This window comes from Heterocephalus glaber, unplaced genomic scaffold, assembly GCF_053883595.1.
Source record: "Heterocephalus glaber isolate CG9 unplaced genomic scaffold, H.glaber_assembly_v1.0 deba00001446, whole genome shotgun sequence".
NCBI lineage: Eukaryota > Metazoa > Chordata > Mammalia > Rodentia > Bathyergidae > Heterocephalus > Heterocephalus glaber.
The window spans coordinates 6,994,350-7,021,980 of NW_028258298.1; the positions used below are offsets into that span (position 1 = coordinate 6,994,350).

Sequence of the window (27,631 nt, forward strand, 5' to 3'; positions counted from 1 at the left end):
ACAGGAAGAGGTAGGAAGAAAACTTAAAGATAAATTAATGAGCAAGGGAACAAAGAGGAGCTGATAGGCATTTAGAACATATCAGGATTTTTTCAGGTAGACAGATATGGACAAAAGCCTGTACATTCAGGAACATACAAAGACACACAAGCCCACCCATACATTCACTAATACACACACCCACACCCATGCATACACACAACCACACACACTGGAGAGGGAAAATACACACACACACACACACACACACACACTCACACACACACAGAGCTTGGCTTTTTTGATCTGGGACATTCCAATGCCTATATTCCTGCCCCACATAGCCCATGCTATGCTTGTGTTATTTTTAGGTGTTGCTTTCTCTTCTGAGAGGGAAGGCAGCTTTGTTTATGTATGAGGCAACCTTTGTGCTTAGGTTCACAGGAAAGCAGCTTCCTATTTAGTCTGTCCAAGGAAGGTACTGATTGGACACTGAAGGAGAAGTTTTCTCCACCTGTCCACCTTGGGCCTTCTCTGGGAAGGGTGTCACACAAACCAAACCCAGGCCAAAGGCTGTGTCCCACCCATCTGTGGCCCAGGGACTGCATACCCCAGAGCCCCAGATACAGGCAGCTTGTGGCCTGTTCTCCTCTCTCAAGGGATGCCTCGGTAGGCCCAGTCTCTCACCCATCCCTGCCACATCCTGCCTCAGCAGAGGTGCAGGGACACAAACTAGGCACTGACCACCTGGCCCAAGGTTAGATGGCTGCAGGTTCCCAGCCCTGCAGTTGGCAGAACCTCCACAGGGGCCTTTGGGGCAGCCCTCTTGGCCTCTTCCTTCTCTTCTTCCTGTCCGTCCTCTAGTGACACAACACAGGCTTTGCTGTCACTAGAGTTCTGTGTCCCTGGTTGCTTGAGATTCTGTCACTGTCAATACATTTGCAAGGACTCTCCTTGTGTTGTGTCTGGCCCTGTGCTTTACCTGTATTGCCTTATTTAGTCATTTAATCCTCCCAACGACCCCATGAGGTTGATTTGCCTCATTTTGCCAACAACTCAATCCACCTGCCCAAATTACTCAGGTACAGGCTGTGGCAGAGCGGTGCTGTTCAAAACTAGCCCTGAATTCACACCTAAGCTTGGGTCTGAGAGCTTGACAACCAGACAATTCAAGTGATTGGGGTCAGAACAGATCTAGGCAGGAGGTCTCTGTCCCTGATCTCCATGGCTGTCCCTACACTAAGCAAAACAAGGAGGCCCAGCTTGTGGGAGGGGAGGTCAAGCAGTTCAGACAGCTTAGTGTGCGCCTTGAGGGAAATGTGAGGGGAGGAGCCAGCAGGGCCATGGGTCTGAGTCTGCTGCATGTCTGGAGAAAGGTAAGGCATGGCTTTCTTCTTTGCCTTCATGTCTCTGACCTGATCCCTCCTTTGTGACTGGAGAGGAACTCTTCCCCAGAAACAGCCTGTACTCTGATTCTGATTCTCACCAAGGGCAAGGTGACCCACAAGCCCTCCGCTCAGCAGGAGGCAGCTTCCTGCATCCTGACTGTCCTCAGCCCCAGGGGCCCCTGCAGCTGCCACCATATGCTGCCTGGTCAGGCTCCAGCCCCCAGCAGATGGCCAAGCAGCCCCCTCTCGCACAGTCTCTAGAGCCCCATGGCACTCCCCTGGCCAGCTCCAGTAGCTCTGAAAAGGGAACGTGCGTGGAGAGGCTGAGTCCCCCACCCAGGAACCAGCTTCAAAGTCTAGGTAGTGTGGTTGGCCACCTTTGTAACAGGCACTTGACATTTTGGGGGCCAGTGTGTTATGCCAGAAAAAGCCCTAGATTTGTAAGTGAAGGGCCTGAGTGTGAACAGTCAGGATCTGAAGGATTCTTTTGAGGCTCAGCCCCCATATCTATAGTACAGGACTGAAGCCAGACTGATGTTGTCTGCAAAAATTAGAAAAAAAGAATGTGCCACATTCTGAGCATGGGTGGGTTTCTGATAAGCCATTGGTAAGGTCTGGCCTGCTGCTCAGTCTGCTGGATGAGAAAAAGGGAAAGGAAGAAAGGCAATAAGAAGCAGGGTGCAACAGTTTGCTGGTGGGTCCCCTTGCCTAGGAAGTGGGCCCCATGACATGATGAAGGGCTGGGTCTGTGCTTGCAGGAGAGTTCGGCACCCTTGGGCCCTGAGCTCCTTGGAGAGAGATCTACCCGGGGCGTGTGGCTGAGGAATGGAGGCTCCCGGCTTCCGCTGCCTGTGAGAGTTGGTAGCCGAGCAGCAGGAGGCCAGGCTGGCCACAAAGTGGGCATCTTCCTGGGCGTATGTGGATGTGCTTGGGTCAACTTGGATGTGCTGTTTCCTGTAAGGAAAAGGCCTTGCACACCTTGGTTTCCTGAGCCAACCATCAGGAGGGAAGCTGAGTGAGAGGCTGGCTGCTTCAGACAGGAATGCACGGGAAGAACCCCTCTGCCAGTGTGGGCCATAGGTGTCCCTTAAAGAAGGACTGTGCGAATCACCTTGAGTTTAGAAAATGCTGGCCCCTTTCCTGGTGATGAGATTCACAGTGTGTACAGATATGGTGAAGTCCTGCTCTACAAAACCAGCTCACCTTTGTGTCCTCCCAGGTTTCCCAAAGTCAGCTGACACCTGTCCCGGGATGGGGGCTGCTGTGGCCTGTTGGAAACGAATGCCACATTTGGGCTTCATCGGCATGCTGGCTCTAGACTCAGTAGCACTTGCTGCGTCTGTGCCTCTGTTTCTTATTGAACACTATTTTACAGTGGTGCAGGAGGGCACCAAATGATAGGACTTATGTTTAAAGTGTAGAGCCAGGCCTGGAAGTTGGAGCTTCATCTAGTTTAGCTGTTGCTACTCCTTGATCTTGAGTAACAGGACCCTCGGATCACAACCAGGGATGGGCTGCTGCTTGTACCATTTCAAGGTTCTCCCAGTCCGCCTCTTAGAGGTGCTGTGGGTGAAGCTCCTGGGAGGGTAAGGGGATCCTGTGGCTGAGGTAAATAAAAGGTCTTACCTGTGGCTTCCACCATCCCTTCTAGAATGACCACCACTTCGAACTCTTCCTGGTGCAGCTGGGCCCGAGACATCTCCCAGAAAGGGCTCTTCTCATTGATCTCGTGGGAAATAATGAGCGGGGACACCAGGAAGAGACGGTCGTCCCCAGTGTCAAAGCCCACGTTAATGTCCGTCTGGTTCAGGGGGATGAACTCGCCCTCTTTGGTTTGCCGCGACTTGATGAGCTTGGCACGGATGGAGGCCTCCACGATGTGTGAGTTGCGGAGGTCTCCCACCCGGAACATGAGGCACAGCTTCTCGTCCCGCATGGAGATGACGGCGTGGTTGGAGAACATGAGCGTCTCTGCCCTCTTCTTGGGCTGGCTAATCTTGACAAACATGCAGCCCACCATGAAGGCGTTGACGATGGAGCCCAGGATGGCCTGCACCAGGAGGAGGACGATGCCCTCCGGACACTTCTCCGTAATGACCCTGAAGCCGTACCCGATGGTCGTTTCGGTCTCAATGGAGAACAGGAAAGCAGACACAAAGCCGCTGAGGTTTTCCACACAAGGGATCCATTCGTGGTCGCCCACGTGGTCCAGATCGCCCCGGATGTAAGCAATGAGCCACCAAATGAAGCCAAAAAACAGCCAAGTGATGGTGTAGACCATGGTGAAGACGAGCAGGTTGAAGCGCCATTTGAGGTCCACCAGTGTAGTGAAGAGGTCGCTCAGGTAGCGGTAGGTTTCCTGCACGTTGCCGTGGTGCACGTTGCACTTGCCACTCTTTTCCATATAGCGCTGGCGCGGCTTCTTGCCCTCGGCCAGCAGGCGTGTGCGGTCCGTGGCCAGGGGCGTGTCGTCGCGGGCCTGTTTGGGGATCTTCTTGGGGTCCCGGGGCGTCACTCCAATCTCCATGTCCTGGTTCATAGCGTTCCTAGAATCGCCAGCCATGGCTGGGATGCATTGGGTTAAGAGACATCATCATGAGTGGGGAACCGCAGGGACTCACAGAGACACGAGACTGAAGGCTTTCGAGGGCCTCCGCTTTGGGGAGCAGCGGCCTGGACTGGGAAGTTCACAAGGCCGGGACCCTGTGCTCTTCTAGGACTCTTTTGTGTCCCTGATGCCTCCCACAGATTCCTGTTTAGTGAATAATTGAATAGTGCTTCTGGGCAAACCACATAGGAAGTATTTAAAGGTATTTGGGAGCAATTTTAAAAATAGTCATTATAACCATATATTACATGCCTGCTACATTCTAGGTACAGTATTTAATCACAATAACCTGTGGAGTTAAAGACTGTAATCCTTGTTATAAACTGTGTGCCTATGTATTGCTTTGCTTTCTAATAGTCTCTCTCCTCCAGTGGGAATGTAAGCTCCTCAGTGCTTTTCTTTTTCATTAATAGAGATTGAACCCAGCACCTTTGCACTGGCCTACATCGCCAGCAGCCCTTCCCCCCTTTAAAAATTGTTTTTGAGACAGGGTCTTGCTAACTTGGGCTCCAACTTGTGACACTCCTGCCCAGCCTCCCAGAGTACGGGGCACATTGCACCATGCCTTGGTCTCACAAGGGCATAACTTTGTGCCTGTTTTGTTCCCTGGTATGTTCCAAGCACCTAGAAAATAGCCTGGTGTGTGCTATGTACTCACAATACTTACTAAATGAATGAATGAATAAGGAAGTAGGAGCCTGCAATGGTAATTGACACCCAGGCCACCAAATGAACAAACAAACACTGGTAGAGATGATATTTAGATTCTTGCTTTCCTGGAGCAAATCTTATGCTTTTTCTTTTATACCTGTTCATCTCCCTTCCTTTCATCTGGGAGTTTTTAGTAGCAGACACAAAGAAAGGTAGTGTATGTCTGATTCGCCAAGTGGTGGCTCTCACTGTCTGAGTGGGGAGTCTGTGGCCACTTACCAAAATGACAAATTGCTGGGTAGATCCTCTCTTAATATTTTTGATTCAGTATTCCCTAAGAAATTGAAATGATCAGGATGTTCATGTCTCCAGGCTTTTAAAAGGACTGTAAACAGATGTGTTAAGGACTTGCCACACTTCAAAGAGATACCCAGACACCTGAGATACTCTTTTTGTCTGATGTTCTACCCAAACCCATTTAAAATGCTTTAAAACTCTGATGGAGTTAAATAAAACCATGAAAATCTCTGTAATAAGAACAACTGAATTTCTTAGCCTCAAGAGTCAGGAATTGCGCTAAGAAATTTACAATCATTAGCTCATTTATGCCTACTATAAAGCTATTACACAGGTAGTTATTATGTGTCCATTTTTCAGACATGTGGTAAAGTTTGGCACTAGGTTTATCTGACTTGAGCCTGAGGGCTTAACTAGCGTTGGTCTTAAGCCAAGTTTCCTAGCCCATGTAGCTCGCCATCCCAACCCTGCCCCTCCCCGTGGCCCTGCCTGGGTAGATCCGCCTCTCCTCACCACTTATTACAAGGACTGCTGCATCCCTCTGGATGTTAAGTTCCCCCAGAAATGCTTTGGACTGATCATTCTGGTATTAATACTCCTTTGTAACCCCAGCCAGCCCCTTCTTGGGGTAGTTTGGGGGCAGGCCCTTGTGGGAACTCCTGTGCCACCACTTTTGGGGCTATTCCAGTTGTAAGTTTAGCTGGGCAGAACACCCACAAAAAGACCACCTGATAGAACAACCTGGTGAATGTTCTGTACCTCACCGAGCCAACCTTCATTGTCAAACCAAGGCCATTTTACCCATCCTGGGAGGTCAGATAGGCCTGACAGACTTTTTCCTTTGATGCCTGGGTGCTTGCGGCAATTTCAAGGTAACCTTTAAAGTGTCATAGTGAAGAGTCATATGAAGGCCTGTTTGTCTCAGACATCCATCAGCCATTTCCCATTCTGCACAGACACCTGCTCTCTGGCCCCATGTGGCTATTACAAAGATAAATGAAACAAGGAGGGGAAGGCTCAGGTTTCTTTGCAGAGTCCCAAGTGACATTTTGTTCTGCCTCTGGATAGGAGTCTTTGCATTGCAAACCCCATCAGAGATGCTTAGACATGTGGGGTATGCTGCTGAGCCTGAGGCCCTGTGTGTACCTGGGAACCTCAGCAACTGGGACTCAAACCGGGCTGTGATAGGGCTGCCTGGGCTCCCAGCCATCGGGGCTGGGTTGCGCCAGTGCAGTGTGTGAGTGAGTCATGGGCCAGGGCATTGGGGAAAGCATTATCCTTCTTTCAGCTCTTGCAAGAGAACAGCTTTCTGCTGATTTTCTGCACTGTTTCCTTTTGTATTTTTAAACATACTCTCATATGTTCTTGTAGGAGAAGCCCATGTGCTGTACTAGAAACAGAAAGATGTTTTCTAGGACACCTCCACCCAGGTCTGGAAACTTTTTGTGTCTGGAAGACAGGAAAAGGGCATTTACTTCTGATCTGAGATTGGTATACATTCTCCCTGTGTACTGGGATCATGAACAGAAGTGAGTCCTCCCTTGGCCCAGGGCAACAGTCAGATTCTCGCTCAGGTCCAACAAACTTGCTCTGTGGTCCACAAAAAACTAACTTTAACTTGCTGGGCTTCCGTTTCTTCTTCTATAAATCTCTGATAATATTCTTTGTTTCTTCATTGATCCATGGAAAAAATATATTTTTAGATGCATAAATGTAAGCCTAAGTGTACATAGTCATGGGCCAAATAATGACATTTTAATCAATACATTACAATGGTGATCCCATAAAATTACAGCATCTAGTGATACTGTAGCCATCTTAACTGCTGCTCCATTGTGTTTGATGTTTTCATAGCAACAAAATCAACTAATTTGCATTTTTCAGAATATATCCTTGTCATATATATATTAGAGTATATATTTATTAGATTATTTATGAACTCTCCCTGAATTTAAACTTAATGCAATGTTCAAAGAAGATTATATATATTTATTGGATCAACATATTTATGAACTCTCTTTGAATTTAAACTTAACGCAATGTTCAATTAGCCCTATTTTGAAGATGAAGAAAGAGAGGCAAGGAGCATCTACACTGAACACCTAACACCAGGGCAACTTGCGGGGCATATACTGAGCTAATTGGAACAGAGCCTTTACTATCCAAATTTCTTTGCAGGGTTAGCAACATGCCCACCCTAAGACATCCAGTGCCCATCAAGCCAAACAGGTTTTCAAAGACAGTGGAGATGGCTTTCTTTAATCAGATTTTCATGAACCATTCTATTAATTACACATTCATTCAGCAAGCATTGACTGAGAACCCCTACCGTCCAGCCCTTGTCCTGTGAGCTGGCCATAAAGCAGTACAGATGATATATGCAGACTCAGCCCTCCTGGTGTTTATGCTCCAGCAGGGCAGCTTTGAACCCAGGGTTTGTACAGAAGTGTGTGCGGATGGAGCGGCAGGAGACAGGTGCAGGCCTGGCTGAGGTAAACTGAGTCATCCAGCTGCTCCCTGCAGGACATCAGACAAAATTGTGACTTGAGCGAATTCTGTAACACCCCATCAGCCTGTTACTCTTCATCTTCCAACCGCCTGTGCCCAAGGATGGGAAGCCTTGCCGAGACAAGATGAAAGCTCTCAGAAAAGCAGTGCTTCAAGTCCAGCAAAGAGGCTTAGTCCTTTTGATATTAAACATGAGTGGAGAGAGACTCAAAAGAGACCAAAGGAAGCTGTATTTTAGATGATGAGAGTGAATCTGACATCCACCTAAATGGACTGCTGTACAAGGAGTGCAGCACCACCCAGCACAGGGGAGAAAGCCAGGAGTCCGGCACAGTAGTTTGACAGAGCCACACTTGGGGCTCGGTGGGCCTTGCTGCAGACAGCACTAGGCTGGGAGTCTTGTCTCAGACCCAGTTTCTTTATCTGTGAAAGTAGGAGTCTCAAACAACTGCATCGATTTTCTCTGTCCTGTCTTATGTACGTATGCTGTATCTTGAGATGTGGGCCCTAGGACGACACTGGAGGGAGAGTTGAGGAGAAGGACACATTTGTGTCTCATTTTGAGATATTGTGTGCAAATCTATATGACTGTATGGTTATTAAAATATGAAAATGCTCCAAACTGGTTGGTGAGTAGGCTGCCCCAGTGCCCTCAAGGACAAGGTCAAGGTCAGCAGAAACATTAAAGGTGGCATAGAGTGCAGACTACCTCATAGAGAGAAGGCACACATAAGCAGGCAGAAATGTCCCCTGATACACATGCCTTGAAAAATCTGGGGATGGGACCATTACTCCCATGACCCAGTTATGTTATGTAGCACAACTGACCCTCTGAAAGGAAGGACATATGGGGTGAGCCCGGCTTAGTCACAGAGGTTCTTCCAAGGAACTAGATCTTCCTGAAGCAGGTGATTCAGTTGCTAGAGAAATTAGATGACAGGCAGATTTCTCCTTTGCTGGTTTTAAAGATGGAAGGGACCAATGGCAAGGAACGTGGCTGCCTCTCAGAGCTGAGACAGCTTTCAGCTGACAGCCAGGAAGGTGGTAGGGACCTCCGTCCCACAGATGAAAAGAACTGAATTCTGACAGCCACAGGAGCTGAAAAGGGTCTCTGAGTTCCAGATGAGTGCATGAGCGCTACAGACACCCTGACCCTGGCCTTGTGAGAACAGAGCAGAGCACGTGGCCGAGTAATGCCAGGGCTTCTGACCTGTATCAGTGTGGGCTAATAAATAGGTGTTTTAAGCCATTAAGCTATGATAGAAATAGAAAACACAGCATGGAAAGGGACTGTGGATGACAAATGGCCAGGAAAGCTGACTCTGGCATCAGACTCTCCAGGTTCCCGTTCTGCCTTGAGCTGAGATGCTCTGGAAAAAGTTACTTCTCTGAGCCTCAGTTATTTTATCTGCAAAATGCAGATGATAATAGTATTGATGAAGGAAAGTTGCAGAGAAGGGGAAATGACAAGCATGTGAACAGACAGCCCTGTGTAAACATTTGGATAAAGATCATGTTTTTACTGAGTGCATGCAGACTTTTTTCTTGTCGTCATTCCCTAACCAGTAACTGTCTATGAGTTTTCCTCTTTCACACCCAGGAAGAGCCTTGCTGGTGCCTGGGTCTGGGGTGTTGTCTTTGCACCCGTCACCATCAACCCTGCTTGCAGGTTGTCACTTCCTGGGTCCCCAGAGTGCTCCCTGGCTCCTGCTCCCTCCTGGATCAGGAAAGTGGAGAGGAGCCCTGAATATCACAGGGAAGAGGAAACTCTGGGCACTGCATGTCCTGAGTGCAGTTGGCGAACTCCTGAGCATGGCAGATGCTGGCAGTCCTAGAGTGCAGCAGGGACCTGACCTGACCAAGGGGCCTTTTGGGGACCCTTCTCCATATCAGGTGCCCGACCAAGTCCTTACTGGGCTGGACATGCAACTCTCTCCTCATTTCACCTGGGAGCCCCATGGCCTCCATTAAGCTCATTGGCTGGCATGGGAAGAGCCTCTTCAACTGTGTGCACAAACTGGGCTGAGAGAGGCTAGGAGGGGCCTGTGGAGAGGGACACAGAGGTGCCATCACAGGAGTGCAAAAGCAGAGCCAGAGGAGTTGGGTAAAGTGGGTCCCTCTTCCGGGGGGTGGGGAATCAACCCGAGCCCCCCCCCCCGCCTGTGCCCAAACTGCAGGGAAGGGCTGGCTCCTCCCAGGGTACCAATCCTGGTTTCCCAGCTTTTCAAAATGACCAACCTAAAACTCTTTTTAGTGTACTCTGAGGTTTAATGGCACAGAGCCCAGTAGTAATAAATCTTTAAAAACCCAGGAGGTATTTTGTTGAAAATTCCCATCATTTTGCAACTATTCTATCAACTTAGGTGGTGGTTTATTCTTGAATTCCTGCATATTCTATGGCTTTAGCTTTTGAACCCAAGTCAGTCTGGGTCATAGCACATGAAGTAGTAGGTGTGAATGCCCAGAAGAAACCCACACATGGCTTCATTCATTCATCCTTTTATTCATTCAGACAGCCAATCTGTCAGTCAGTGAGCCCTCCCCACAAGTGTGTTATGGGGGTAGAAGGCAGTAGAATCTCACTCCACTGGCATTTCCATGCTTTCTATTCATGGGGATCTTGTTAAAAAGGCAGTTTCAGGTTCACTAGGTATGCGGTTTTCTACATCGACATTTTTTTAACAGTCCCAGTAAGGCTTCTCCAACCCAAGTGCACCTTGTGATCATCTGGAAGGTGTACATGTGAGATGCTGGAGTGCTCAATCCCATAGCCTTTTCCCACACTGGATTGTGCTTTGAATTATGCCCAGCGTGTTACTAAGGCTTGCAATAGCACTGATACATTTTCCTCAGAACTTCCCTCTTTGCTATCATGGATCTACTCTGAACACAGCCTGTCAACCCCCAAGAAATAGGAAAGCAGGAGGCCATGGGGAAGACGTCGGGTGCTCACCATGGCAAAGGGAGGGGTCAGCATGGTGCTTGCTCTACCCCCCCGCCCCCGGCTGGCTCCTATGGTCCTCAGTAGCCTGTCTGTCCTCCCTAGTCCCCCAGTCATGTAGATGGCAGCTGAGATTTCCCTGTTCCTAAAGTGCATCTTTCACCTTGCTGCCTCCTTGTCCTCACCAGCATGCCTGGAAAGAGAAGTACAGAGAACAACATCTCGGGCAATGGCCATGGTCCTCCATCTCACTAAGGGTAGAAGAGATTTCTGACTGTAAATGCTGTAATCCTTCTGGAGGAGGGCTGTCAGGACAGTGGGTTAGTATGAGTGATCCCCCGAGCTGGTTCCCAGCACAGCTGTAATGGATCCTGATTAGCCTGGGTAGGGAATCTTGGTGTGACAGGGCCATGGGGCTCTGCTGCATGGCTTGGATTATAGCACAGGTGCTGGTGTTAAAGCCCAGGTCACACCTCACTGTCATGGGCTCCCCAGGGTTTGAGGAGAATGCATTATCGTTTAAGTGCGGCTCCAAGCAAGAGGCCCCACAAAGGGCTCCTCCTAAGTGCTCCGTAGCCAGAGTTGACAAGGTACCTGTGGCTGTGAGATGGGCTGTGTGCCGGGAAGAGGGTAGCAGGTCATAGGGCTCTCGGTGTGATGTGGAACAAGCGACCCTGTGGATCTGGAAATAGGTGGTGTCAGATGGGACACTTCATCACTGTGGAGCTGTCCCTGAATGCAGTGTTCCTGATTGCTGGGCTGCCTCGAGGTGGAGGGCTCCTCAGGTAGCCGAGGGGACCTGCCACATCAGCCCTCACACAGCCCTGTCTCGCAGGTGTCCAGTGCTCCAGGTTCCCCTGGCCTGCAGCCTGGGCTGCCTCTCCTGCAGGGAGGGGAGCTCTGTCTCTCAGGCTGGGTGGGGTGAGTGTAGAGAACAAAGTCAGGATGAAGGCTGCTCCCAGAGTCACTCAGCTGTGCCTTGGTGATTCAGGGACACCCTGACCAGGACATGCTGTCGTGTCTAGGCTGCATCCCCATGTCTGTTTGCTTTTGCTTTGAACATGTGCTCAATCTATCTCTTGTAGCAGGTTGTACTGACTTCTTGGTTTTTTTCTGTGTAGAAAAGCTCTAGAAATGGGCACATGTGCATGTGTGTATGTATACTACTCTGAACTAGGTGCCTCACCTGTGCTAACTGACGTGACCATCTCAACAACCCTGCTGTGATGCATATGTTACACAGAGAAGGAGACTGAGGTTCAGAGCAGACAGCAAATTTGCCTGAGACTACATGCCTCAGAAGGGGTGGGGGGTGGTCCTTGCTTTAACTGACCTTGGCCTGACTCCACAGCTCACTCTCCTAATCTCTACTTCCTGTCCACCAGAATTCAGTGATCTTGGTTCTTAATTATAATCCCAGTTCTCCTGGCCAAATACTACTCCTTAAATCCCACATTACTCCATAGGTCCCCGTCCCGAGTCTCCTACAGAAAAAATGAAAATATTCATGGCAGTCATAATGTTAAAAAGAGATACACCATTTTATCAGGAAAATTCTATCTCACCAAATTCTAGTGTAATGTACATGGCCCTCTTAACCTGAAGGTTATATGAGGAATTAATAATAGCAGTATGACTATTATGCAGGATTATTATTATGGAATAATAGCAGTGATTTGCAGCTTTCTTGGGCTCTTTCAGAACTCATGGGTTGGCTCAGTAGATGCCCGCACTAGCATTCTTGTCTCACAGCTGGAAAGTTTAGGCTGCCAAAGGGCACAGAAATGCCGGCTCAGTCACTCTTGGGGTGCTGGCATTATGGACAGAAAAACACTGATTATGAAGTCTTATGTGACACAAACACCAAAAGATTTAACAACAAGACTAACAGGGACCCTGGCCTCTAGCCACACAGAAAAGGGGCCAGTTGGTGCCAGAAGGGCAGCAGAGTCTGGGGCCTTCAGAGCATGGGGCAGTTCAGACAAGGGGAGACGGCTGAGGCTCTGTAGGATTGCACCCTTGGCCAGCTCTCCAAAACTCTGAGGAAACAAAACCTCCCGCATTATTTCTGGGAAGAAGCAAGTGCCCAGCTAGAAAAGCTGTGGATTAATCCCATGGCTGCTTTGTCATTAAAGAAACAAAAACACTGAGAGTTCATGATAAAGATGGAAAGGCAGAGGGAGAAGGCCTGAATGACCTTTCACCTACAGGTTCTTCAAGGAAGACAGGACTGGCATTTGGCTTGGAGTTCAATTCTTTGGAGACTATACAGGATAAAAAGACAGTATTTAGAAGATTCATTTGAGCATACTGAAGTGGGTCCAAATATATTTGGCAGAGATTAGGCCGAATTTGTGCTGTGGAATAGAGGCTTGGAAGGCTTACACTCAAAGACCTTCAGGGAATAAATCACTGAGCAGAGCATCTGTGGAGCAGGCCCCTGACTTTGTGAGTGAGGTTGCTGGTCTGTGTGGACCCACTTCCTTAGGGTGATACATTCCCGCTGAGCTGGGAGGCCCCCCATGGCCCCTTACATCTGCTCACTTTGAGTGTTTCCTTTTAAAATCTGCCTCTCCTGGAAAGCTACCAGCATCATTCTAATACATTTTCTTCATCTTCACCCCACAATGTATGTATTCTGCATTAAAGAATAAAGGAGATTAATAATTAAATCAGAATGAAAACTACTTGTTTCCTCTCCATGGTCCCTGGGAGGGATTTCCTGGGCTGGGGCCAATTTAGCAGTGATCATTAGAGAATATGACATAGAAATGTAGAGGAGACAACAGCAAGAAAGTAGGATGATGTGAATTTTAATATGTTCATATGCATGTAAAAAAGAAAGGATAGTGAGGAAAAGGTGAGTGAGAAAGAAACAGGAAATAGGGCATAGTAGGTCCAATCCCAATAATTGTGGCTGAAACCTATTGGGTGCATCCCTTAACCAGACATTATTCTAAATGCTTTCTATGCATTAATTCATTTAATCACTTCAGGGAAGATATGAGGTTATTATTTCCCCATTTTATACACGAAGAATCAGAGGCACAGGAGAGAGCCAATTGCCCCAAAGCTAGTAAGTTGTTGATCTGGACTTCACCCAGGCTGGCAGGCTCTAGAGTCACACTCAACAGCTAGGGAAAACAGCAAAAAGGAATGCCCCAAAACTCATAAGAGATGAGTGAGAAAAGTTTCACAGAAGACCAGAACGAAGCAGGAAAGCCAGTGAGAATAAGAGACAAAATGAATGGGAAACTTAGAGTAAGTGCTTGAGAGGAAAAGAGGTACAAAAAAGCAAAGGATGAAAAGAAAAGGCAAAGTAAAGAGAAGTGAGGGTGACTGTGGGCATCAAATGGAGGCAGGAAAGAGGAAAGAAAGAACAACCAGTCAAGGGAACCTGAGTCACTAAACACTTCTGGCTTGGCACTTCCCAGATGCTGTATTTGACCTTTTTCATGCCGATTCAAGGTAGATGTTATCAGTCCCATTTTTCAGAAGGTGAGCTGAAGGTCTGAGAAATGAGTTGATGCCCAAGGTAATAGTCATTTCCTGGCAGAGCAAAAAGAACTGTCAAGTTCAAAATGATGAAGAAAGACACCAAAGGATAGCTAAGTCAGTGTAGAAGCATACTTCGTTCATGGATCAGGAGACGCAATAGAGTAAAGATGTTGATTCTCTCTACACTGACACACAGACAGACTCAATACAGTTCCTGCCAAAAATCCCACAGGAGCCTCACAAGTGCAAGGTCCCGAGTTCGATCCCTGGTACCAAAAAAAAAAAAAAATTCCCACAGGATTTGGTTTCTTTTTATAGAGAGAGATAAGTTTACTCTAAAATTTATATAAAGAGACAAAGGAAGTAGTAGAGATAAAGTGATTGTGAAAAAAATAAAGTGGGAGGAATCAGTCTCCCCAATTTTAAGACTAATTATCCAGCTACAGTGAACAAGACTATGTGATACTGGCAGAAAGACAGCCACATAGATCAATGGAACAAAGATGCTCAACTTATTTTCCACAAAAGTGCAAAAGAAATTCAATAAAGAATAGACAGCTTGGCCCACTGCACACAGGAAGGTCTGTGCACACCCTACCGAGGTCCTGAGTTGCGCAGAAGACACCGAATCACCCCGCTGCAGACAGGCAGCCACCTGGTTCCACACTACAAAGATGCAGAGGGCACCAGACCAAGGTACTGAGTCCCACTGTTCCCAGCCCAGAGGTAGGGGCTTCTGAGCTGTCATCCCACTGCTCCTGGTCCAGAGGAAGGGGCTTCCCAGTTGGCATCCCTCCCGCTGCTCCCAGCCCAGAGGAAAGGGCTTTTAGGCCACCTTCTGTCCCGCTGCTCCTGGCCCAGAAGAAGGGGCTTCTGGGCCACCATCCCTCCCACTGCTCCCGGCCCAGAGGGAGGGGCTTCTGAACCACCATCCCACTGCTCCTGGTCCAGAGGAAGGGGCTTCCCGGCCACCATCCCTCCCTCTGCTCCCAGCCCACAGGAAAGGGCTTTTGGGCCACCATCCCTACTGCTTCTCCTGGCCCCTGTCCCACCTCACCCATCTCAGAGGAGGTAATCCGGGCAGGCACTAACAGCCCCCTGCCCCAGTTGAAATGAGAAAACACGTAAATAAGTCTCAAAACCAGACTTCCAGATCACCTACAGCAACCCCAAAGGGAAATGAGATGGAACACTCTGATACTCAACCACCTGGACCAACTGAACTGTCAACAAAAGGGGATCTGGAAAAAATGAAATCAGAAATAATTTCTCAGATAACAGGAGAAATTGTGCCCCTAGTGCAGACATGATTAATAAATCTAGAGAGGAGCTCAGGAACATGATGGAATCCCAACATAAGAAACAAATGGAATCCATAAAACAGATGCAAATAGATTTCCAGGACATGAAAAACTCCATGAAAGTCTACACAGCAGAATGAGCCAATGTGAGGACAGAATTTCAGATATAGAAGATAAGATTGCAATTAGTGACCAGGAAAAGAAAAATTGCTTCAAAATTATAAGGGAACATGAGAAATCAATCCAGCAGCTGCTAGATGATGCAAAGAAGAATAACATAAGACCGATTGGAGTCAATGAAGAAACAGGAGACAGTGCAGAAGACATAAAAAATCTCTTCACAGAAATAATGGCAGAAAACTTCCCAAGCAGGGGAAAAGAGCTTGACATACAGATAAGTGAGGCATATAGGACTCCAGCTGGCCTTGATCAAAAAAAAATCTACACATAGGCATATAATTGTTAAGATTCCAGAAACACAACAGAAGAACAAAGTTCTCCAAGCAGTCAGAGAAAAGAAACAAATCACATACAAAGGAAAGCCCATCAGAATCACAGCAGACTTCTCAACACAAACCATCAAGGCAAGAAGAGCTTAGAGTGACATATTCCAAGCCCTAAAAGAAAACAGCCTCCAACCCACATTGATGTACCCTGCAAAATTATCTTTCAAAATGGATGGAGAAATAAGATACTTTCATGACAAAGAGCACCTTAGGAACTTCGTGAATTCCAAACTAGCACTCCAAAGAATTTTACACAATATCCTAGGAACAGACATTGAGGATCACAACCCCAGGAAGCAAAACAGAATGAACTCATCTGGTATAACAAGAAATTAAATGTAAAGGGGGAGAACCCAACAAAAAGAAAAAGTCATGGCAACGACAAGTCAATATGTTTCAGTTATAACCATCAATGTTAATGGTCTCAATTCACCAATCAAAAGAAATAGACTGGCAGAATGGGTCAAGAAGCAAAATCCAACAATATGCTGAATACAAGAAACACACTTAATTCAAAAGGAAACTCATAGACTGAAAGTTAAAGGGTGGAAAACAATACTCCATGTGACAGGAAGCCAAAAAAAAGCAGGAGTAGCTATCTTCTTGGCAGATCAGGTAGATTTCAAACCAACACTGATTAAGAGAGACAAAGAAGGACACTACATCCTTGTAAAGGGAAGAATCCAACAGGAAGAGATGACAATCATAAATATCTTGCACCAAACACTAGTGCGCCCAACTTTATAAAACAAATATTAATGGACATGAAAAGTCATATATGCACTAATACAATTGTAGTGGGGGACCTCAACACACCATTGTCACAAATAGATAGATCAACTAGACTAAAAATAAGTAATGAAATACTAGAACTCAATCGAACTCTTGAACAAATGAACTTAACAGATGTTTACAGAGTTTTCCACCCCACAAAATCAGAATACACATTCTTCTCAGCTGCACATGGGTCATTCTCCAAAATAGACCACATACTCACACATAGAACATGTTTAAGTAAGTGCAAAGGAATTGAAGTTATCCCCTGTATATTATCAGACCATAGTGCGATGAAATTGGAGATTCATAGCAAAAGCAACTCAAAAAATCTCATAAACACGTAGAAATTGAACAACACACTTCTGAATAACCAATGGGTCACAGAGGAAATTAAAGAAGAAATCAGACAGTTCCTTCAATTAAATGACAATGACAATACAACATATCGGAATCTATGGGACACAATGAAAGCAGTCTTATGAGGCAAATTCACAGCAGTGAATATGCATATTAGGAAAACAGAACAAGCCCAGTTAAACAACCTGATGCTGCACCTCAAGCTTCTAGAAAAAGAAGAGCAGGACAACCCCAAAGCTCATACAAGGGAGGAAATCATAAAGATCAGAGGAGAAATCAATGCAATGGAGACTAAGAAAACGATACAAAAAATCAATGAAGCCAAGAGTTGGTTCTTTGAAAGAATCAACAAAATTGACAAACCTTTAGCCAACCTTGTCAGAAAAAGGAAAGAAAAGGCCCAAATCCATGCAATTAGGAATGAAAAGGGTGAAATGACAACAGACCCAGCAGAAATCCAGAGGATCATCAATACCTACTTCCAGAACCTATGCACCAATAAGATGGACAACACAGAATTAATGGACAGATTCCTAGATACATATGAATTACCAAAGTTGAACGAAGAAGACCTAAAAATTCTGAACAACCCAATATCAACCAATGAAATTGAAAATGTAATTAAAATCTTATCAACTAAGAAAAGCCTGGGCCCTCATGGCTTCACTGCTGAATTCTACAAGACATTTAGAGAGGAACTGCTGCCACTACTGTTTAAACTCTTCAATGAAATTGAAAGGGAAGCAATACTCCCAAATTCATTCCTGGAAGCAAGCGTCACCTTGATCCCCAAAGCAGAGAAAGACCCAACTGAAAAAGAGAACTATAGGCCAATCTCACTAATGAACATAGATGCAAAAATCCTTAATAAGATACTGGCAAACAGAATGCAGAAGACCATCAAGAAGATCATACACCCTGATCAAGTGGGATTCATCCCAGGGATGCAGGGATGGTTCAATATATGCAAATCAATCAATGTAATACACTATATCAATAGAGCCAAGGACAAAAACCATATGATTATCTCCATAGACACAGAAAAAGCATTTGACAAAAGCCAACATGCATTTATGATCAAAACCCTACAAAAAATTGGAATAGATGGTCTCTACCTCAAACTGATAGAAGCCATCTATGAAAAACCAACAGCCAATATCATACTAAATGGTCAAAAACTGAAATCCTTCACATTAAAATCAGGAACAAGACAAGGATGTCCACTATCACCACTCTTGTTCAATATAGTTCTGGAAACATTAGCCACAGCAATTAGACAAGAGAAAGAAATAAAAGGCATAAAGACAGGTAATGAAGAAGTCAAACTGTCATTATTTGCAGATGACATGATACTCTATATAGAAGACCCCAAGAACTCCACCAAAAGTCTTCTAGACTTAATAACCAAATTCAGTCAAGTAGCTGGTTACAAGGTCAACACACAAAAATCAATAGCTTTCCTCTACACCAATGACAGACTCACTGAGAGAGAAATAGGCCAAATAATTCCTTTCACAAGAGCATCCAAAAAACTGAAATACCTAGGAATCATCCTAACGAAAGAAACCAAAGACCTCTTCTCTGAAAACTATAGCACTCTGAAAAGAGAGATTGAAGATGATATCAGAAAATGGACAGACATCCCCTGCTCCTGGGGAGGAAGGATTAATAGAGTGAAAATGGCCATACTTCCAAAACTGCTATATAGATTTAATGCAATTCCAATTGAGATCCCAGCAGCATACTTCATAGACCTCGAGAAAACAATCCAAAAATTCATTTGGAACAAGAAGAGACCCAGAATAGCAAAAGCAATTCTAGGTAACAGAGACATGGCAGGGGGTATCACAACCCCCAACCTGCAACTATACTACAAAGCTACTGTGATGAAAACACCATGGTACTGGCAAAGAAAAAGACTTGAGGACCAGTGGAACAGATTAGAAGATGCAGAAACAATGTCAGACACACTCAGCCATCTCATCTTCGATAAAGGAGCCAAACACCCTCACTGGAAGAAAGATAGCCTCTTTAATAAATGGTGCTGGAAAAATTGGGCTTCAGCTTGCCAAAGATTAAAACTAGACCTATATCTCTCACCATGCACTAAACTAAAATCAAAATGGATTAAAGATCTAAATATTAAAATAGAAACTCTGAACCAGTTGGAACAGAGGTTAGGTAGAACTCTTGAAGACATGGGTATAGGAAAAGATTTTATGAACAAAACCTCAGTTGCTCGTGAACTAGCACAAACAATCAACAAATGGGATCTCTTCTTATTAAAAGGCTTCTTCACAGCAAGAGAAACCACCAGCAGCGTGAAGAGACAACCCACAATGTGGAAAAAAATCTTCACCTGCTCTTCCTCAGACAAAGGTCTACTATCTTGAATCTATAAAGAACTTAAAAAGATCAGACCTCCCAAATTTAAAGAACCAATCCAAAAATGGGCATCTGAAATGAACAGACTTTTCTCAGACAAAGAAGTAGAAATAGCAAAGAAATACATGAAAAAATGTTCAACATCACTGGTCATTCAAGAGATGCAAATGAAAACAATGCTGAGATTCCACTTCACTCTAGGAAGAATGGTTGCTATCATGAAATCAACTGATAACCAATGCTGGCGGGGCTGTGGGGAAAGAGGAACCCTGCTCCACTGCTGGTGGGAGTGTAGACTGGTGCAAGCACTGTGGAAATCAGTATGGAGATACCTCAGAGAACTAGGACTGGATGTCCCATTTGACCCCGCTATTCCCCTGCTGGGTATCTTCCCCAAAGAATTAAAAGAATCATACCACAGTGATATATGTGCGCCCATGTTCTTAGCAGTGCAGTTCGTAATAGCTAAAACTTGGAAACAGCCCAAATGCCCATCAACTGGAGAATGGATAAAGAAAAAGTGGTTTTTTTAATAAAATGGAGTACTACTCAGCCATAAAAAATGAGAAATTAGAGACATTTATAGCTAAGTGGATGCACATTGAGGCAATACTCTTAAGTGAAATAAATAGGACACATATGTGTAAATACTGAATAGTTTCTCTGGTGTGAGAAACTGAAAGTGTAAATAAGGACTAAATGTATAATAGGTAATGTGAAATAGGAAGAAAGGGGGCAAAGGGGAAGGAAGTGGGAGGGCTAGGGGAAAGGATAGAAGGGAATGGGATTAATATGAGAAAATGGAAAAATAAGAAGAAAATCTTTGTAAATAGGGAGGACTGGAGGGGTTGAAGGGAGGGCTGGACAAGGGTGAAAAATAAGAACCAAGAGAGACTATGTAAAGTTGCAAATTTCCAATGCTGAATGCCATTATATTGTATACCTAAAATGTACCAATGATTAGAATGAATAATCGGTAATGTAAAATAGGAAGAAAAGGTCCAAAGGGGTAGGGGTAGTGGGAGGCACAGGGGAAAGGAAAGAAGGGAAAGGAAAAATGATGAGAAATGGAAAAAATGGAAATAAAGTCTTTGTAAATAGGGAAGGGTGGAGGGCGTGAAGGGAGGGCTAGGAATGGGGAAAAAATAAGAACCAAGATGCATTATGTAAAGGTACAATTCCCAATGAGAAATGTACTTGTGTTGTATACCTACAATGTACCAATAAAAGAATTTAATACAAAAAAAATAAGAATCAAGATGCATCATGTAAAGGTACAAGTTCCCAATGAGAAATGTAAATGTGTTGTATACCTAAAATGTACCAATAAAAGGATTTAAGAAAGAAAAAAAAAGAATAGATAGCTTTTTTCAACCAACAGTGAAGGAGTAATCTGACATCCTTAAGGGGAAAAATGAACTGACCACAGTGTTAGATCTTACACCAAAATTATCTCAAAATGGATCATGGACTTAAATATAAAAGATAAAACTATAATTTTTTTTTAAAAAGCAGTAGGGGAAACTCTTTAAGATCTAGGACAAGCAAAAAGATTTTAAATTTGACACCAAAAGCACTATCTGTAAAAATAAAAACTGATAAATTAACTATCGGAATGGAAAACTTTGCTCTGAAAAAGACTGTTAAGATGAAAAGGCAAATTATTGAGTAGGAGGAAATATCTGCAAACTACTTATGTGATAAAGGACTAGTATTTAGACTATATAAAGAACTCCTGATATTGATTGGAAACAACAGCAAACACCAGTCCAGTTAGAAAGTGGGCCAAAGACAGTTTGCTAAAGAGGATATGTAGAAGGCAAATAAACAATTTAAAAGATGGTCAACATCATTAGACATTAGCAAAATTGAAATTAAAACCAGAGTAAGCTATTACAATGACAAAAAATAGCAATAACACTACCTGTTGGCAAGGATGTGGAGAAACTGAATCACTTCTCCCTTTCTGATGGCAATGTAAAATGGTATAGTCACTATGGAAAACAGTTTGACAGTTTAAAAAAAAATACATATAACTACCATATGACCCAGCAACTGCACTTCTGGGTATTTATCCCAGAGAAATGAAAATTTATGTTCACACAAAGCCAGGTGTAGAAACATTTATAGATACTTTATTCGTAACAGCCCCAAACTGGGAACAACTTAGATGTCTTTCAATGGGTGGATGGTTGAATAAACTATGGCACATGAACTCTATGGACTACTACCCAGCAACCCAGCAACCACACTCACACACACACACACACACACACACACACACACACACACACACACCTGAATGAATCTCTGGTAATTATGCTGAGTAAAAAAGTCAGTCCCCAAAAGTTACATATTGTATGATTCTATTTATATACATTTTCAGGCAAGTGCTCTACCACTGAGCTATATCTCCAGCCTTTTTATGGCATTTTTGAGATGACAAAAATTCTAGAAATGGAGAACAGATGCCTGGTTTCCAGGGATGAGAGGGTAGATGGGAAGAAGGTAGCATATAAGATACTCTTGTAGCTGGAAATGCTATATTGCAAATTGTTCATTTGTTTGGACATTGTACTGTAGTTTTGCAAGATGTAACTACTATTGAGGGAATGTGGGCAGAGAGGATGTTAGATCTCTCTCCATTATTTCTTAAACTGCATGTTATTCTACAATTATCTAAAAATGAAAAAAAAAGTATTTAATAAAAGTAAGCTAGTGCAGAAGGAAAAGAGTCTTAACTAAAGAAGCACTAAAAGGCAGTTATGGTCAAGGAAGAAGTGAGGGAAAAACGAACAAACGTGGAAGAAAAAAGAATAAAATTGAAGGAAACGGGAAGAATAGGGGGAGAGGAAGTCAAATGTGACTGAGTCCTTCTGAGGAGCTGAGAGGTCAGGATATCCGCTCAAGAAACTCGGGCCAGGGCCCCCAGGCTGTCCACAGGCCCATATCTGGGTCTTGGCTCACATTCTCCACCTGGCCCTGCCAATCTCCCTTCCAGCTACCTGTGTCTAACCTGTGCTCTCGCCTCCAGGTGTGGAGATCACCAGCACATCTGTTTTGCAAAGCCCCATGGAAGCCTTCCCTATTTCCCCCTGGCAGAGTCCACCTTTCCCCTGTGGCCCTCTGGGCCTGTCCCTAATGGCACTTGTCCCTGACACTGTGACTTATTCCTGAGCAGGTCTGCATTCCCCTAAGGACAGCTCAGGCAGTGTGCAAACAATCCAATCTTCCACCTCAGGTGCCTGTGCAAGGTCTAGCCTGTGGTAGGAGCTCCACATACTTTTGTATAAGAATATGAAGGACATTTGTGTTCATCTAATAAAGGGCCCTGGGGTCTGGACACCTGTGCCTTCTGTTCACCCTGGAGGATGGTCACCTTCTTGAAGCAGGGCAGCACCTCATGCCTTTATTCTTCTGTGCTCAAGTCAGCACTCGGCTCAGGTTCCAAGTGCTCAAAGTTCAATCTGTTCTGGAGTGGGTGGGGGGTGGCAAGAGTCTGAGAATAAGACCCAGGCCCAAGTTGGGCCCCAGCTACCATTTGAGATACCCTAGGCTTTTCTCCTTTTTTCCTTTCTGAGCCCAAGAAATGATGTAGGATGATAGCTCTGGGGCCTCCCTGACAGTAAGATAAGACCAGGAGCCTGAAATGCGAGAGAATATAACATGCAGGGGTGAGATGCACACCAGCCCCTACAACCAACTTGAAGGGATGGGAGTGAAATTACAATCTTGATCTTCGTGTTCTCCTCCAATGTTCTGGCCCCAGACTTTCCGGTCACCCTATGGGTTGATACACCTTCCAAATGGTCAGATTATCCCTGACCTTTGACCTCAGCCAGCACTGGCCTGGAATGAAAATGGAACTTAACATTTAAACCCCAGCCAGGAACTCCAGGGCCACATGTTAAAGGTTTGGCTCTGACATTTAACTTAACAAGGCTCTTGGCAAGGCTTATTGGAATTCAGGGCTCTCAGGCCTAGAATAGCTCCCTTATCAGAATGTCAAGGTAGGAGGGGCCAAATAGGCCGCAGCAGTGTCCATACTGTCCCTCCATCCCTCCTTCAGGAACCAGAAGCTGTCTGCTGTTTTAAAATTATTTCAGGGGAAACCACTTCACAATTCTTTTTGAAACAATGCATTCAGGCATTTTTATTCAAATGCCTCCCTACAATCCTTTATGCCTCAACTCCCATTCTTCTTGTCCTTAGGGAAAAAAAAAAAACAGAAGAAGTCCTCCATGGCTGACAATTATCTCAGCAGTCATCAGATGATGGGTCCCCTCTTAGAAATGCCACCAGCTCCCAGTGACCACTTTGTGGCTCAAGCACAGTGAAAAGTTTAATCTAAAAACAGCTCCCTTGAACTACCTAATGGATTCCTGCCCCCACCCCCTATACTCTCTCCATCATCCTTCCACCTCCAGCCTTAAAATTCAATCAGTATTGGCTCAGAGAATGCAAGCAAGCTTTTGCTGACATTCTCCTAGATGGAAAGCATAACCCTGCCCAAATGACTACATTCCAAAGTCTTCAAACATTAATTATTCCAGGTGCATGCTAGGTGACCAAATAAGTGACTGTTGAACTGATTGAAAGACAAAAACCAGTTTCAGTTTTCCAGTGCAGGATGGGCAGCATAGCTTTTCGTGGCTTTGCCTGCAGAAGGCAGGCAAAATCCTGTCATTTTAAGAGCAAATGGGGACTAGAAAATGGACACCGGTCACTTCTTTCCTGTGGGTTGACTATATCAGAGATGACCAGAGCAACCTTAAGGGTCTCAGAATTCCTGACAAGAACCCCAGTGAAGAGCTTGCAGAAAGCTCCCAGCAGGTCTTGCTAAGGAGCCCTCTGCTAGAAGCAGCGAGGCCAAGAGAGCGCTGGGACAACCACACAAATGAGTCTGCCAGAACGACAGAAGGATGCGGGGAAGGCTCAGGGGGACCTTTGTGTGGCCCAGCTCTGACTTCAGCCAGGAGGCAGCTCTGCCATGGGGCAGTTGGGGCAGAGCGAGCAATATGCCCACCCTTATTCTGGCCTCCTCCTACAGCTGAACTGCTGGCTGATGGAATACTCATTTCTGCTTAATGCAGACATGCTACTGAAGTAAGAGATGCTGCCTGTGAGGAACACCAGCAGCACCTAGCAGTTCTTGGAAGAGCCATGCCCTACTGGTAGGTTTCCTTTCTGTTGGAGAGCTGAGTAGTAAGTCCAGGGAGGATTGCTGGGCATTGTGGAGCACGCCGGCAAGTCCTCTAGATGAAAGTTCCTTTCTTTTAACAGTTGGCCCTGCTGGTGAGCTTCCCAGGAGCGAGGATCAAGCACACACCCTGTGCCCCAGGACTCCTGCTGCAGGCTGTGCCTCGCTTTAGGCAAAACGATGCATCTCAGTGGCTCAGCAATCTGCAATCCCAGTGAAATCCACTGGGCTTTTTATGTCAGAGCCCAAGCCAACGCTCTTCTCTCTGACCCCAGAGCATTCACTCTGCTCTGTTCATCTGCCAGAGTCCAGGCCAATAGGGGATGGGATTTCCACCTGCTTCTAAGCAAAAGGCATGGGTCTGGGCTTTGCAGGGTTGCTCTTTGATAATGGAAAGCCCCTCATTTGAAGCCAGAGGACAGGGATTTAGAGGATGATAGCACTGCCCCTTAGTGCTCCCAATTCTGTCCGTCTCATCTATAAAACAGGAGCACTCACTCTGCCTCACAGGAATGGTGTGGGATTACCTCACTCAGATGCCTAGCTCAGCACCTTGGGTCCATAAGCTTAGCTGCTTCTCACTGCCTCTTCCTCACACATGGGAAAGCGCCCCAGGAACCAGCAAGCTCCAGAATGCACAGCTTGCTTATGATGAAGGCAAGGAATGTTTTGCAGTCAGACCCAGGTGAGAACCTCCCTTTATCGGCTGTTGTTTCTTACCTGTAGAACGAGGCTGATAATCTCAGTTTCATTAAGAGGATTAAAAGAGAATAAAGTACTTTGCAAACATGCATGTTCCCAATGATCATTATCTGGCATTTGAAAGGGTTCTTGGAAGAGGTGTTCGGTTGTCATTCCACCTCACCTCCTGTTCTGGGGGTTCTGAAACCAGACAGGGTCTAAGCAGCCAGCACTGACCCAGGTCTGTTTCACAGCCTGGCAGGGAGAGCCCTGTTTGAGGAAAGGCACAGGCAGAACCAGGGGTGCTGGGAACAGCCATCCCAGGAGATACACCAGCCCTGGCGAGGAGAAGGGGTTGACAAGGCCACTCCTCTGCAGTTACCATCCTTGTCCTTGGAGTCCTGACCCCTGCCTTCCCACAGGAAGTGACCCAGGCAGAGAGGAGGCAGAAGTAACAAGGTTGCCTTCCTAGTTTGGCCAGACTTAAAACAGAAAGCAAGATTAAGCAAGGATCCAAGGCTAAGGGAATCAGAGCCCCCACCCTGCCCCTCTCTGGCCCCACTGAAGGTAAAGCTGCTACCTAGGGATCAGTGTCCTTCTGCCCTCCTCTCAGTCCCCTGGCCTCTCCAACCAAGAATGGGAGATTTGGGGCACCCCAGGGAGGGACTCCCCACCCCAGGGCAGCCACCATGGCTACAGACTTCTCTAATTTCCTTGTGAACTTTGGGCCCTCCCTGAGCTTTTTACCTTCTCTTCTGACTGGTTCCTTGGGAAAGGCTGCAGCCAGGGGTAGTGTCCCCCGCCGCCCCCCTCAAGTGTCCATTCTCCCTTCCCTGGGGCTGGGGGAGAAGTGGAGGAGGCAAAGAAGACAACTTACTTGTTGAGATCGCAGCTGCCAAGTCCCACTGATGCTAACTCCTGGGGTGTCCCTCAGAGCTGGTGCAGGGGGCCTTCAAGGCTTTTGGGGGGACTCCCTACCCTTTAGCGTCTCTCCCTGGTTCTGGGTCCTGTGAGCAGAGGCGACTAAAGCATCCTGTCCTCCGCTTGCCAGCCTCTCAGTCACTCCCCTTCTTCAGCAGGAGCAGCTGGAGGCGCTTGCTCCTGTCTGCCTGCCTCTCTCCCTCTCTCTCTCTCTCTCCCCCTCTGACTTCTTTCCTCCTCCCTCCCTCCCCTCTCCTCCCTCTCGCCTCCCCCAGCTCACCTCCCCCTGTCTCCACTACAAAGGAATCTCTGGATACTAGCACGATTTAAAGGGCCACAGGCCAAGGCGGTGGGGCGGGGTGGGGTTGAACTGGGGCTGCGTGTGACCCCAGGATGCTGTCCAGAAGGGCGGGTGCCCTCAGCCCTTCCCTCCGCGAGGCTCGGCCGCCTCCCGGCCACACCGGCTGGGTCCTGGAGTGCAGGGTCCAGACCGGTGCGCGTGGGTGCGCGTGTGTTCTTGGGTGCGGCTGAGCAGACAGAAGAAACTCTTAGGGCGGAAAATATGGGCTGGCACCGCGCTGTGGAGAGGAGCTGCTGGGTCACCGTGCAGGTAGAGGGGGCGGGGCGGGGCGGGGGGTGTGTGTCCCCCACTGAAAGACAGGTGGGAACTGGTGCATTCCTAGGCATGGGCGGGGCCACTTGGCCATCTCCCTGCCTTCCCTTTTGGGTTCCTCTTGGCTTTGAGGAAGGATACATTAATCTATAATTTGTGTGCCTTAGGAAGTCACCCTGCTGCTGTCTGGGACTGCTGGCAGGTGTCCAACTGGCCCTTCTTACCTGATGGTGTTACCTCTGGCCCCTCTCTGTCTGTTCCCAGCCTTTTGGTTGAACACCGCAGCAATTCCAGGCCCTGCCTCTCTCTTTCCTTTCTGAGGAGGACATCACTTGATCTGGCCCATGGTATCTCCAGCTCCTCTGGCGTTCTGTGAGGTGAATATTTATCCTGTGCATGGTGAGTACCAAAAGGAAACCCGTGTATTCCATTATAAGGAGAAACTGCTTGTCCCTGGAACTAGAGTAACTTGCTGAGCCCCCAGGGCTTTGAGCGGGTCTGTCTGGGTTTGCCCCTCCACCCCTCTGCTCTCTTTATAGAGAGGTTAATTACTAAGTAAGGCTGCCACGGGCCCTGACTACAAGGAAGTTTCTGTCCTCCTGAGGAATGTTACTGTCTTGGTTGATCTTAGGGTTTAACACTCTGAGAAGAAAGTGCTTGATTCTTTAATTTCCTAGTCTTGGAAAAGGCCTCTTTGGTGTAGTTCTGAGGTCCAGATAACACACATTGTAAGCATTTACTGATGCGGAGAGACGCTCTGTCCTGGAACAGCAGCATTCTTTCGGTTAAGTGTGGTGCCTGTGGTATGCCTTCTCTCCTGATCAGTTGATGTATCAGCATTCAGGAGAGTAATATTTAATATACAAGATAGTTTATATATAGGATTTACAAGGTAGGCTTGCAATGGTCACCTGCAGAGCCAGGTGTGGAAGAGCTGGTCAATCTATTCAAAACTGGGAGACCTGGAGCTCACTGCCCAGTCCTACTGGAGTCTGTATTGAGAAGCCCAAGGGTCTACAT

The 27,631-nt window shown here is 46.3% G+C and overlaps 2 protein-coding genes across 6 annotated transcripts in view; one reads left to right on the forward strand and one right to left on the reverse strand.

Annotated features, from left to right (window-relative positions):
* Kcnj5 (potassium inwardly rectifying channel subfamily J member 5) overlaps positions 1–26,232 on the reverse strand; it is a 29,971-nt gene extending 3,739 nt beyond the window's left edge. Inside the window, exons 1-4 of one of the 4 annotated variants that reach the window (XM_004862614.3) lie at positions 25,955–26,231; positions 7,253–7,440; positions 4,906–4,960; positions 2,994–3,932 (exon numbers count right to left, since the gene is read on the reverse strand). In XM_004862614.3, coding sequence (XP_004862671.1) covers positions 2,994–3,930 — 937 coding nt within the window. In that variant the 5' untranslated portion in view covers positions 3,931–3,932; positions 4,906–4,960; positions 7,253–7,440; positions 25,955–26,231. Of the gene's footprint in view, positions 1–2,993; positions 3,933–4,905; positions 4,961–7,252; positions 7,441–25,954 lie in introns of all 4 variants that reach the window. The other 3 variants (XM_004862615.3, XM_004862616.3, XM_004862617.3) reach the window with 3 other exon arrangements.
* Positions 26,233–26,427: 195 nt separating this feature from the next.
* The window catches only part of Kcnj1 (potassium inwardly rectifying channel subfamily J member 1), a 52,869-nt gene continuing 51,665 nt past the window's right edge, over positions 26,428–27,631 (forward strand). The window contains exons 1-2 of one of the 2 annotated variants that reach the window (XM_087214300.1): positions 26,428–26,608; positions 26,876–27,010. The gene's annotated coding sequence lies outside the window, so the exon portion shown is untranslated. The remainder of the gene's footprint in view (positions 26,609–26,875; positions 27,011–27,631) is intronic. The other variant, XM_021242800.2, reaches the window with a different exon arrangement.